The sequence below is a fragment of the Myotis nattereri genome, assembly GCF_964212035.1.
Source record: "Myotis nattereri genome assembly, chromosome: 3".
Classification (NCBI taxonomy): domain Eukaryota; kingdom Metazoa; phylum Chordata; class Mammalia; order Chiroptera; family Vespertilionidae; genus Myotis; species Myotis nattereri.
Genome location: NC_138077.1, coordinates 172,658,557 through 172,672,935, shown reverse-complemented (window position 1 = coordinate 172,672,935; position 14,379 = coordinate 172,658,557). Strand labels below are relative to the sequence as shown.

The following is a 14,379-nucleotide window of genomic DNA, read 5'->3' as shown; positions in this document are numbered from 1 at the left end:
GAGGCCTGCCATTAGCACTAAACGTTATTAGGAGTTGCAGGGAGAAAGGAAGTAGAGATACATGCCTGCAGTTTCAAGGCCCTCCAGTATCTCTGTTGGACCATCTGGTAGACCCATATGAGTCTCTCAAGTGCTCTGAAACCTTGACTCTTGCTTAATTTCTTCAGTACTTGTTCCCTATGCTATTCATGTTAAATTGCAATTGTGATTATTTGTTTTATAACAAATAATTTATAAGTCTTTCAGTGAAAGAGCAAGGTGTAGTTGAAGTGTTTTGTGTTTTGCTCTTTTGTCAGACACTGCAAGTTATTTATTTAATTTATTTTTGAGAGAGAGGAAGGGGAGAGGAGAGAGAGAGAGAGAAACATTGATCGATGTGAAAGAGTCACATCGATTGGTTGCCTCTGGTATCCATGCTGACCCACCACCTTTTGGTGTATGGGACAATACTCCAACCAACTGAGCCACACCGTCTACATGAATGAATTTAATTCAAACATTTATTGAGTACCTACTGTTTGTCAGATGCTTTATAAAGCCATAGAGTTAAGATTTCCAAAAACTTCCAAGACATGCAAATAAATAAGTATACATCAGGCAAAACAAGCACCAATAGAGAGAACTCTATGATGTGAGTGTTACTGAGATTGTATTTTAAGGCTTGGTTGCTAGGAGTGCAATCAAGTGCTTCACAGTTAAGAGGGAATGATTTAGATGTAATGAGACCAGGAGAAAGCAGAAAAAGGAGACAGGTAAGTAGGAACATTGTTGTCATAGTCCAGGCAATGTTAAAAGTACATGAGTTAGGATGGGGACCATAGAAGAAAAGACATGAAAGGATGAAGTCTTTAGAATGTAATCATTAGACTTGGAGATGTCTGGATATAAGGGGTGATGGCTGAATGTATTAAGAGTAACTGAGTACTTAGCACCTGGAAATTTCAGCATCTGAGACTGAACATCTTAGAACCATGACATATTAAATGTTAACTATTGTGCCTTAGTTCTCTGACATTTACATTATCTTACAACAATTCTAGTAGAAGGTATTAATTCCAATTTTATAGATTAAGAAACCAAGATTTTTAAAAGTTGTTTGGTATCTTGCTTACATTACATCTTACTGATAGAACTTAAATAGATAGAACTGTATTTTTGCCTAGGTTGTCTTAAGTGTAGATATCTTTTCAGAATAGCGCATAGTTGCCTTATACTATATATAATCATTTCCATTGGTGTTATACAGATACTACCCTCCTGATCTCTGTGTGTCGGGTTCTAAATTTTGAGTTCCTGGGAGAAACAATCTATTGGCACAAACTGAGGCAGGTAGTCTGCCCCCTACATCCACTGAGGGTGAGACAGGGTGTCAGTGTTACACAGTGTAGACATTGCAACTGTAGCCCATCCAGAAAATCACTGTGAGCTGGGCAAACACCCCAAAGAAATGTCCATTAATGTGGTTCATACTGACAACTGGGTGACTGCAGGCAACACACTGTCATTGAGTCATTGCAGCAGCTTGGAAAGCACAGGGGATAGTTTTAGGAGCTCTGCCTTTTATCTTTTCCCCGCCTTGTTATACCACTTCCATTCAACAGACCTTTACAGGCACCTACTGTTAGTTACAAGCTGGGGACACAGAGAAATCAGATCCCGTCTCTTTGTTTAGCCAGGGAGGAAGAACAGCACAATGTCCATAGAGCACAGTAAGTGCAATGATAAGGACGTACACTTACAGAGTTCCTTACCCTGGAAAATTGTTCTCACTGTTATCCCTGATGGAACTCCATTATCTCTCTCCCAGCAGCTATCAAAGACAATAATAAAAACACCAACAAACAAGTACAATTCCCGATTGTGTCCTATATGGGGCACTGAGGCCTACGAAACTTGTTGATTATGTTGCAAAGAAAAGTTAATTATAAAGCAAACAGATTTCATTCCTTATGAGAACATAGAATATGAGGTGTCAGGGGGTCCCCAGAATTCATTCAGGTTAACTGATTATGTGTGTTTTTAAATACGTTTTTATAATTTTAGAAAGAGAGGAAAAGAAAGGGAGAGCGAGAGAGAGAGAAACAAACATCCAGTGGCTGTCTCCTACAGGACACCTACTGGGGTTCAAGCCTGCAACCCAGGCATGTGCCCTGACCCGGAATAGAACTTGCGACCTCTTGGTGAATGGGACAGTGCTCCACCAAATTAACCACTACACAGGGCAGGGCTGGGTTAACTGCTTGTTTAAAGTGTAAATGGCTTCTCTCTTTTGGTCCCCCTCCTCCTACTTCTTTCTCTTTAAAATTGCTGCCGCCCTAACCAGTTTGGCTCAGCGGATAGAGCGTCGGCCTATGGACTGAAGAGTCCCAGGTTCGATTCCGGTCAAGGGCATGTACCTTGGTTGCGGGCACATCCCCAGTAGGGGATGTGCAGGAGGCAGCAGATCGATGTTTGTCTCTCATCAATGTTTCTAACTCTCTTCCTCTTCCTTCCTCTCTGTAAAAAATCAATAAAATATATTTTTTTAAAAATAAAATAAAATAAAATTGCTGCCATCTCAGGTCTTGACTTGCTTGATCCTGAGGTGTGTGGATGAATACTCACTAGTAAGTGGATTATAAAAAATTATGGACTGTAACTTCTGATAGCAACTTTCTTCTCTCCATTGAGAGTAATTGTAGGTTTTCTATTCTGTGAGACTTAAAAAAAATTAATAGTGACTTCAAAGGCTATTCAAGTCATACTAATTTGGAGGAAACGATTAAATTACAAAAGGATAATTAGGCTGATTTGAGCTGACTAGGTCTAGTTAATCATGATTTCTCAATAAGAATTTATGTACAACCCGGCCATTGTGGCTCAGTGGTTGAGCATTGACCTATATCAGGGTTTGATTCCTGATCAGGGCACTTGCCTGGGTTGCAGGCTCCACCCCCAGTGTGGGGCATGCAGGAGGAGGCCTATCGATGACTCTCTCTCATCATTAATGTTTCTGTCTCTCTCCCTCTCCCTTCTCAGAAATCAATTTCAAAAATAATAAAAAATAAAAGAATGTATGTGCAGTCGTATTTTTAATGCTGTTAACCTTTGAAAGAGAGAGAGCCATCTGCTTAATTACTGCCAAATATACTCTGCCCCTGGGGCTCTGGTTCTGAGTAGACATGTCCTGTCAGCTTTAGACTCTAAGCTAGAGCTAAGCTTTCTTGTGTTCGTCAATGGGGGAAACTGGATAGGAAAGGCAGTTACCACTGGGGAAAATGCTATCCGTACCCAGGGGTGACTGACTACGTCTGGGTATGAGCACACTGCTGAGAAATGTATAGAACTCCCTGAAAAAAAAAAAAAAAAAAAAAAAAAAGCCATCTTTCAACATAGTAATGCATGCTGAAGGCATCTGTAATGCTGCCAGAAAAAGAGAGATACAGTATATTCTTCGCACTCTGTATTGATTTATAGTGTGTCCCCCCCCCCCCCTTTTGCTTTGATTTGGCTGGTGTGCTAGATAGTCCAAGAATCTGAGAAGGTGAGAGCAGGAAATGGCACCTAGACTTCATCTCTTTATTTATAGTCTGCCTCGTTCCCCAGAATTTATATCAGTTCAGGATTCATACAGTTCAATCTACTGAAGAGATCAGGAAACTGATTTGCTTAGAAGTTTCCCCCCAAACATCCTATAGCTAGTTAGTGGCAGTGCTAAAATTGAAACTCCTACCTCTGTCTCCTTATTGAAGTGATTGATTGTTACATTTTTTTAAAAAAAAAAAAAGCTATGTTAAATACAAACTATTTGCCAGGCACTGCATTTGCCCTAGATGATGTAATATTAGTACAGATTAGGAAGGACATGAATCTTGTCTTTGGAGTGCTTACCCTCTCCGGGCGGGGCGGGCCGGTCGCAGATTTGAAGCAAACATTCATACAAATCGGTTACGTAAATTATGAAAGAAACAGTCCTATGATCATTGTTTAGGGGGCTATAAACATATAATGGAGATCCTAGAAGGCTTGTTCCAGGAAATGACATTTATGGTGAGCTGTGAAGGAGAAATAGGAATAAATCAGACAAAGGGTCTGGGCAAGAGGCATGCATGCAGAGCAGAAGAGATGAGAATGAGTGAAGGCCCTGTGGTGGGAGGAGCTTGGCTCAGCTGAGAAATGGAGGGAAAGCCAGCATAGCTGGAGTGGAGCAAAGTGAGCAAGGAGACAACAGGAGGCCAGAGATGGAAACTGGGCTCAGACTGCCCAAGGCCTCATGGCCTCCACAATTCTGGGCTTAGGATCCTAAGTGCAATAAGAAGTCACAGAAAGATTTTAAACAGGGCATAGAAATATCAGATTTTTGTTTTCAAACCATAACTTTGCTGGGTGCAGAATAGCTTGGAGAGAGGATGAAGAGTATAAGTAGGGAGACCCCATAGGATGCTCTTACATTAATACCAGTGAGAAGTGATGATGGCTTATACTAGCATAGGATGGAAAGAAGTGCAAAGATTCAAGATACGTTTTGAAGGTAGAATCAACAAGATTTCTTTTTTTTCACAAGTCAGGGTTTTTTATTTAATACATTCTAATCCAATAATAACAGCAGTAAATAATCACTTTGAAAAACAGGCAGGTATCCCCCTTTCTCTGGAAGAAAATTAAGTCAACGTTTTCTACATGGTAGAAGGGAGGCAACTGCTGGTGTCCATGGTTAGACAATTCAAGAATCACTTGGAAATGTCTACAGCCATTTCCCCCCAAAAATCCATGGCAACCGGTTGGGACACAGCTACTTCAAAGGGTAAAATGTCCTATTTCTATGTGGTTTTATTAACAGGGACTGGGTTGCACTCGTATAGCATGGATTGGATATATAATTGAGGTGTGAGAGGTTTCAAGAATGACTCTCAGGTTCTTGGCTGGAAAACTGGGCAGATACTGTTGACATTTACACAGGTGGAAAGGAAATTGACTGTGGAACCCTCTGGGGACTGAATGGGATAAAGAGCTCTGTTTTATTTAAGATGCTTGTAAGATGTAGAGTAGGGTATGCAGATCATAAGCCCAGAAAAACATCTGGGCTAACTGTGAATTTAGAAGACCTCGGTATATAGACAGTGTTTGAACTTAAGGAAATAATTTGCCTAGTTGAGGTTATTGACCTCGCACTGGAGGAGAAGGATGGGTGGAGTATAAATTTAATAGAGGCATTTCAGGTAAAAGCAGGCATGTGATTAAAGCCCCAAAACAGAAACAGTGAGGGCCAATTGATCTTTTTCTAGTTGGTGAGAAGTGAGAATATGGGGTGGGATTGTGAGTGCCCTCCTAAGTCAGGTAGTGGCTATCCTATCTACACTGGTCATCTTGAGAGATCTGTGAACAGTCTTAAATCCTTACACAGCAGTAAGAAGCATTTTTTTGTGCTTCATTAGTTTATGTTGTGAAACCTTAAAGTTGGACTTAACATAAATCTTGAGATAATGGTATATCGGTCGTGCATCATGAAGACTGAAGGGTAAATCTCCCACAGAACCACCGCCTACCATTTGTTAGTAACATAGTGGAAATAAGCCCAAATAATCAGACCTGGTATTGTAGGAGTTGTACTGTGCCTGTCACCCCGGTGATGAAGTTTCAGCTCCCACCTCCTCTGCTCCTATGAAGATGATGAGGAGTAGGATTACCCTAACCCACAGAGCCTTGCATGTCTGGATCTCTGCTCTCCCCATCCATCACTCCTCTCACAGAGTCCACCCATGTGGGGACTGTCCTATATATCCCATCATCCTTCACTTTGCAGAACAAAGTAAGAAGCCAAGTGAGGAGACTGGGAACCTTTCCAGTTCAAAGAACAAAATGCTCTAACCATTAGTGGGGCCTAGAGGTTACACACACCCTTCTGAAAAATTTATACTCCTCAGTGCTGAAAAGGTTGGTGGCTTTCCAAAAGTGAGCCTCTGCAGCACCTGCCTTACTAAGCAGGATTTGGCCAGCTTCTAGCATCATCATTCTTTGTCAGTAATAATTGTATCTTAGCATCCCTTGAGTAATATATTTCTTTTTGTGTCCAATAGTTTTGTATGTTATGTGTATATTTTTAATTCTGTAGTGCTGTTCATACATTTTCAAACTGAGAACTGAGGGAATGATGATAACTTGAGCCAAGCACTTGGCATGCACTGCGTACTGATTATGCCTATGTTAACATCCGCAGAAATGAAGATGCGGTCAATCAGATGGCCGTTGCTCCCGTTCCGTTACCATCAAGTTCCCCATCTTTTATTGAGGTAAGATGGCTCCTAATTAGCTTATAGTGAATATATTAGATGGGTTTGTCATAATTCTTTTTTTCCAAATCTAGCTTTTTTGACTTTCAGTATCTTGTATTCCAAATTCATGAAATTTATTATCTAGGGAATATACCTAAGTCAAATAGAAAGTATTTGAAGTACTAGTACGATTATAAAGTAATCTAAAACAATGTTAAACAAACACTTTAGAAGTTAACCATATGATTATTACCTTCCTCAAAGTTTCTTAAAGTTTTTTTCTAGACATAGAATGTGTCATTTCTTAGAAAACTCTCTTTTTTAATAACTGAATAGTAACACCCCTTTCTTTATGGTTTCAAAACACTTTAAACCTATGATTGTAGGTGTCTTTAAATAATTACTTTCATCTACTGATAGGGAAAGTGATAACACAACAAGATTGCTATCATAATGATCTGTTGAGAGAGAGAGAGAAAGAGAAAGAGAGAGAGAGAGAGAGAGATGATAACCAGTGTGTCTTCCCAGCTGAGGGAATATTACATTCTCTTTATGTTTTTTAGTTATTGAATTATTTTTTAATTTCAAAAAGAAATACATAATTATTATAACTAATCAAATGCAGATTTATTAGAAGAAAAGGTTGTTTTTTTCTTTCCCCACCTCCCCAAGGAAGTTAATATTTACCGTTTAGTATCTCGCCATACTTTCTCCTTTGCCTCTACAACAAAAATAAAGTTGATTTCCCCCACACATCTTGGCCTCTCCACCCCTTTGTCTTTGTTTCTATTGTTTCTTCTACCTGGATGCCTTCCCGCTTTCTCCTTATTAATTCTCAACCACTAATTCCTTAAAGAATTACCTTTTTGGAAGCCCTTTCCACATGTTCTATGACTCAAAGTGAATAAAATACTAGTAATTAATAGAGAAGGTGTAAGTCCTCAAATGAGAGAGGCTGTTCTTCTGACCAGCTTCATCCCACACAATTCCCTTCAGTAATCTTTACTCCCTTCACAGTTAAATAATACTCATGATTCCTTGAAAAGGTAAAAATTATCCTTTGTTCTTTGTGCGATGTCACCTGGGCCTTATAGAAAAAGAAGACCCATTTCTAGATGGGTTTATCAAGGATTCTGTTCCTTGTAATTCCCTCATTATCTTAATGTTTTAATACTGTCAACATTAAAATCAAATTTAAAAAAGAAAAGAGAATGTAGGATTGGCCCTGGTTGGTGTGGCTCAGCTGGTTGGGTGTCATCCCATACATGGCAAGGTTGCTGGTTCGATTCCCAGTCAGGGCACGTGCCCAGGTTGTGGCCCTGATCCCCAGTAGGGAGTATGCAGAAGGCAGCTGACCGATATTTGACCCTCACATCGATGTTTCTTCCTCTCCCTCTCCCTTTCTCTAAAAATCAATTTTTAAACCTTTTTTTAAAAAGTAGGATTGTAAGCATCACTCTAAACTGTATGCTTTTGAAGGATGAAGCTTTTCGTCTTCTTGATCATTTAGTCCTCAGTGCCTAGCACCTAGTACCTGCTTAATAAATATTTATGGGGTAATTGAATTGCAGGAACCATATTTTGGCTTTTCTACTGTATCCTTGATGCTTTATTTCAGTGTTGAGTACTTCTTATTGATTCAATTCATTCTGCTGCTATTTACCAACTATCTACTTTGTACAGCATACAAAGATTAATTGCAAATAGTCTCTACCCTCAAAGAACTTAGAGCAGTGGTTCTCAACCTTGGCTGCACATTAGAATCACCTGGGAATCTTTTAAAATCCTGATTTCTGGGCCTCATCCTCCGGAAATTCCGTTTCTTTGTTACTAATGTTGTGGCCCCATCCCATAACAAAGAAACAGAATTTCTGGAGGGTGAGGCCCAGAAATCAGGATTTTAAAAAGATTCCCAGGTGATTCTAATGTGCAGCCAAGGTTGAGAACCACTGACTTAGAGTCGTATAGTAAAACATGTGTATTACTAAAACAAGATGCCCTCAGAGATAAAGCTGTAGGAGGAGTTCACAGAAAATGAATGGCTTTTCCTGATAGGAGAAAAGCTATTTCTGATCAATAGCTTGTATTTTAAAATACGAATATGAGTAGGGTTGGATAAGAATGTGGGACTAGCACAAATAAAAACACAGAACTAAAAAAAAAAATCAGGGTATAAAATGGGAGAAAGTATAAGGGCTCATGAAAGGGAGTAAAAGAAATTGGGGTTGGAAAAATAAATTGAGGTCAAATGAGAGAGGCTTGATCTTAAATCTCAGAAGGTTTGAATTTTATGCAATAGGCACTTGGAACTGTTGTAGGCATGTTGAACAATGAACTGGTCTGATCAGGACTCTACTTCAGGTAAAGGAGCCTAATAGCAACGTCAAAGATGTCTTGAAGAGAGAAACCCAAATAGGAAGCCACTGCTGTGATGTCTCTAAGAGGCACTGAGGACGAAGTATTCTCAGGTCGTACGATATTTATTCCGTTCTTTGATGAGGCAGGCTTCTATATCTTTTTTTTTTAATATATTTTATTGATTTTTTACAGAAAGGAAGGGAGAGGGATAGAGAGTTAGAAACATCGATGAGAGAGAAACATCGATCAGCCGCCTCCTGCACATCTCCTACTGGGGATGTGCCCACAACCCAGGCACATGCCCTTGACCAGAATCGAACCTGGGACCTCTCAGTCCGCAGGCCGATGCTCTATCCACCGAGCCAAACCGGTCCTGGCTCTATATCTTTATAGAAGCAGAAACTTTTTACTTCCCCTTCTTCTCAGAAAGTTGTGCTTTTTTTGAGTACTAAGTGAGATGGAGCAGGCCTGATAAAGAATGGAGAGGCTGGTTACCTAGCAAGTGTCATTAGTATAATTTCCACTATATCTTAATTGTACACTGCCTTTCTGGAATTCTGAGCAGCCTAGAAGGAATGCTCCTGATTGGGGGTAGAAGAAAGAAATTCAAACTGTCACATCTAGTAAACATGACTTTGCAGAAAGAAATACTTGTGAATTTAGGCTGGCAATGAGACAAATAAGTCATTTTGTGGTTTTTTGAAGAGAGCATTGGATTTAGGAAATATGGAGATGAGAAAATTTAAACCAACATTTGTTTTATTTTTTAAAAAAAGAACTTTGAATTATATTAGGGGTGTATAGTTGCAGGTTTTTTTCTTTTGCTTTTGCTTAGCAAAACCTTAAAAGGAAAACAGTTATATGTACTAATACACTCTTTTGTTGTGTTAAATGAGAGAAGATGGTAGGGAACCACACTATGGAACATTTATCTGATCAAAGGTGTTTTCCCAGTCTATGATAACATCTTTACCTAATTTGACTTTTATTAATAGCCTACTCTCAAATTTAACATAAATTGCTGCTGCCAGGGTTTTCATTGTCTAGTTGGAGAAAACTATAGTCAAATAGTTGGCATGAAAAAATGAATTAGTATTAAAAATAAAAATTTATCATTGCCCCTCCAAAAAAATGGAGATTTTTTGGAGGAGCCCAAGGGAGGAATTTTAGAATGACCCTGAATATTTGCAAGAGACTTCTCAGTGGGGATTGAATAGAATTTCTCATCAGTCTTTTTGTTTTACTTATTTATTTGGGGAGAGAGGGTAAAGGCTATGTTAAATGTGTAATCACGAGCCTTGCCTTTTCTTTTCATTTGTCTATAAAGCATAATGCATCGTGGAATCTAATGACCTAGGCCTTCTTGGGGAAAGGTCATTCTCCTTGAGCAGCCTCGGCTAAACGGGCAGTGTTGGACAGGTGGTTTGAAGATCACAAGAAAGGAAGGAATACACAGCCATGAGGATTAGCTGAATCATCTTAGGTGTCAATGGGCCGCCATCCATCAGCCAGATGGCCTTCTCACCACCGTGATCCAATCATGTTTTGGAAATCATGCTAGCTGACCTATTTCCCCCTTCCCATCTCTGACTGATTCCTGTTTTCTAAGCTCCTGGTCAGCAGGGTATTTTGAAGGCTCCTTAACACATATGAGCCATTCTGCTCTCAGAGCAGAACCCATGTTGTTTTGTTCTGTGCCTCATTAAAGCATGAAACTCTTTTATAAACTTTAGCTCTCCTAAAAACCTAAATGCTCTACTGCAAACCTCTCTCAGTTGGAACTTCCTTTTTACCTGACTCTCCTCTCCATCTATAGTTTAACTTTAAACCCCTCTATGGAGCCATTTCAAACTAAACTGGTAAAGCTTTAGGAAGGGCTCGTGTTACAGTTAAAAAGAACATAGACTTTGAAATGCGATAGACCTAAGATGAATTTTAAAACACATCAAACAAAGGAAATGAATGAGGCACAGATTTTGAATTCAGAATCTTTCAGTCTCATTGGGGATCTCAATTCTGTACACACATAATTAAGTTACAAATGAAACAATGTCACATGTCTTAAGTTCAGGTGAAATATTAGATGAGTTAGAGGAAGAAGCGATGTTTTCAGCTAAGAAGGAAAGGATTTATTGAGTAAGTAGCATTTGAGACAGAGCTTTGTAAGATGTAAAGGGTATTCTCTTTTGTTTTTATTCAAATCATAAAGAATACATAGGCTTCGCCAGCCAGTGTGGCTCAGTTGGTTAAGCATCGCCCTGTATCCCAGAGGGTCATGGGTTCAATCCCAGGTTGTGGGCTTAATCCTCAGTGGGGGGTGTGCAGAAGGCAACCATTAATGTTTCTCTTTCTCTCTCTGGCTCTATCTCTAAAATCAATAGAAACATTTTTTAAAAAGATACTGCATTCAAAAAAAAAATTCATAGACCATTTGCAACCTAGACTGCTTTGCCCATGTTTTCTTAAATTTTCTAAGTTGAAGCATTAAGCGACTGTTTTCTCCCCCATTATAGTGTTCATTTTCTAAAACCAAGAAAATATATTACTGAGAAGTATAAAATTAAAGATTCCTTTCATTTTTTAAATGCTTTCTATTTTTTAAATGCCTTATATACTCATATAAGGCTGTGAGACCCCCCAAGAGGGACCCTCACTCTGTCCCATAGATTGACGGCGACCCCAATCATCCGCAGGAGACGTCACTTGATGCAAACTGCAAGAGGCTTTATTCCAGCGCGCTGGGGCTCAACTCGTACTCATGCAGGAGCAGAGGAGTTGGGCGCCCAGCAAGGGGTCTTTCAGCTATTTATATGCAAAAATCATACATTAGGGAGGGGTTGCATGCAGGAGGGTAAGAAGAGAACAAAGAAGTTCCAAAGGGTCTGTTTGTGTCTTGATAGGGATAGGGCATTCCTGCCTGGTGTTTTTACAACCTGTTTATCTCAAGGTTGACTGAAGCCTTGTTTACTCAGCCTGCCCTTTGTTGGGGCTATCTCCTGAAACAGCCTTAGGGAGGGCGTCATTCTCTCTGTTCCTATCTCTAGTGGGGGAAGCCTAGGGAGTTGAGATAAAACAGGCAGCTAGGCCTGGCAGCTGGGCCTGTGCAGTTTGTAACATTCTTTCAAGGCAACAGGGCATGGATTAAGAACCTGTCTCAATAAAAGCTAGAAAGAAAGATCAACTATACTGGGTGCTGTGCGAATAGAACTTTTACATGTTTATCCATTAAACTTCAAGGCAACCCAACAGGGTAGTATTTTTAATTTGGTATTTTTATCTGTACCTTAAAAACAAGTACTCAGATTTGAAAGTAATGCAGCAAATCATATAATTCTAAGTAGCAAAGTTAAAATTTGAATCCAGATCTCACCAATTCTAATGTCTGTGCTACTTTCTTTCTTGGACTTTTCTTTTTTTTCTTTTCTTTTTCTTTTAGCTCATTTCTCATAACCCTCCTTTATTTTTTTTAAAGACATGTAATAAAACATACTAATTCTTCTATAATCAGACTGTACAGAAATAACTAATGCAACATTTCCTAATCCCTAATCCTACCCCTCAGAATTAGCAATTTTTAAAAATGTGTTCTATATGCTTACAGATATTTTCCCTTCTACAATATATTTGTTACATATGAAAAGAATGCCCTAATTTATAGTCTTTCAATGGTGTGTAAAAATTCCTGTTTCTGCATTATCAATACTGAATGTTTTCTTTATGTTCTCTTGTCCATTTGATAGATGAAAGAATGCTATATCTGTTCTAATTTGCATTTCTTAAGTTATAAGTGAGGTAGACTGTCCCCAAACCAAAACTATTTTCTCTAAAAAACAATGCCTTTAGAATTTGTAGTAATCCCAGAATGGTGATATTTTAAAATAAAAATCTAGATAAACACAAGCAGATACTTCATTTATTATCCTTATGTGCCCTTAAAAAGTAAAGAAACTTGTAGTTAATTAACTATAACATTTAATGTCATAATTCAATTGAGAAGATCCCTAATGTGTTTTGGAATTTTAATGGGTCTTATTATTACCAGATGTCTCATTTTTGTTAAATAAGTATTTTCAGTAGTCTGCAGAAAAAATCATCAAGAAAACAAGTACTCAATTCATCCATTGTTTCAACCAGTATTTGTCAAATGTTTCCATGTGCCAGGCAAGGTGCTTAGGTACTTGAGTTGCAGAAATAAGGTAAATACAGTCTTTTTTCTCAAACAGTTTAGTCTTGTGCAGAAAATAAACATCTCAGAAAGTTAGGCTGGAGGAACAAATAGCTAACTCTAAGAGGGTAAAACAAGAAGTAAACTTATTAGCTCTTATTAGAAGACAGCTGAGGATAAGGCCGGGCTTCAGGTTTGCTCGATCTAGTGGCCCAGTCCTTTCCATCAGGGAACCAGTTCTTTTCATCTCTGTTTTGTTGTCATTCATAATGCCAGCTTCATCCCGAGACTGGTTCCCTCTTGCTTGTGGGATGGCTGGCCATGACATTTTGAGCTTCCTGCTTTCTTGTTTATTTGGGATGCACCGGGACTTCGGTTCTTTTAAGATCAAGAAGGACTTTTCCAGAAATCTCCAGCAGACCTCTGTTTGTGTCTCATTGACTAGAACTAGAACATATGCCTATTCTCACAAAATCATTGGCAAATGAATGGGATTAACCTTAAGGCAGTCAGGCCTCTTGGAACAGAACTTAGGGGTGGGGGGGGGGGGGGGCGGGGGCTGGCCCGGATGCCCTTCTACTGGAAAGAAAGAAAATAGGAATGCCTTGGAGAGAACACAGTACCCACTGCGATAATAAATCAAGCAACTATGATTGAGCATCTGTACAGTTCAGGTCACTGTGAGTAAAGAATGACATCGGTGCCATTTTTCTTTTCAATGTCCTCTAGGATCAGAGCAGCCCCGAACCTGTTAGTAGTGAGGAAGACGGCAGTCGTCTCGGAGTTGGTAGTAAACAAGTGCCTGAAAGTGAAAGCTCCAAAGTGGTGAGACTCCTGGGCGGTTTTCATGCAATGTTCTCTTTAACGATGTATTATTTATGTTTGTGCCACTTCGGAGAGGACCAACTGGTAACGTTTGCTTCTCTAGGAATCTTCATCTGAGCCATTCCATATAGTGAGCGATTCATTCACTCCAAAGACTAACATACATATTCTCCCACCTTCTTCACACTTGAACTATGCTGTCTGGAACTAACGAAGCAATCTCTCTTATAAGATCTTTTTTTTTAATATTGGGTATCTTTAAGCATAAGACTGTGCTGAATTAATCCTATAAGTATAGAAAGATAAGTTGATTTTATTTCATTGATTCATAGGAAAATATACTCAGATTCACCCAGCGACTAGAGTATTAGGAGAGAGGCAGTTTTGGAGAACTTCTCTTTCTGTGCTCTAATGTTCAGTATTTTATTTAGTGTTATTGAACTTCTGGGTACTAGGCATTTCCTGATCCTCGTAATGTAGATGAAGAAAACTTTCTTTTACATATGAGCAAACCGAGGGTTGATGGTAACTAACTTGCCAGAGGATGTTGTAGACCTGGAGATGGGTCCTGTTTGGTCGGACTCCCATGCCTTTGCTCATAACCTACCTTTGTGTTTGGCAGCCTAGCACTTGCAGGGTTATGCTTCAAGTTCTGAAAAGAAATATGGGCTTCTTTTTCTCTGAGTTCCAAAATGTTAAATAAATGGCCTAAATAATCATTCAGTGATGCTTGGATCCAGGCTGGGGGGTTGCACTTTCATTAACTCTGCACTACTGCCT

The 14,379-nt window shown here is 39.2% G+C and overlaps 1 protein-coding gene across 1 annotated transcript in view; it reads left to right on the top strand.

Moving 5' to 3' along the window:
• Window positions 1–14,379, top strand: part of PATJ (PATJ crumbs cell polarity complex component) — a 304,927-nt gene that overhangs the window by 206,155 nt on the left and 84,393 nt on the right. The window contains exons 30-31 of the mRNA XM_081087464.1: window positions 6,197–6,269; window positions 13,504–13,599. Of these exons, the coding sequence (XP_080943590.1) occupies window positions 6,197–6,269; window positions 13,504–13,599 (169 nt within the window). The remainder of the gene's footprint in view (window positions 1–6,196; window positions 6,270–13,503; window positions 13,600–14,379) is intronic.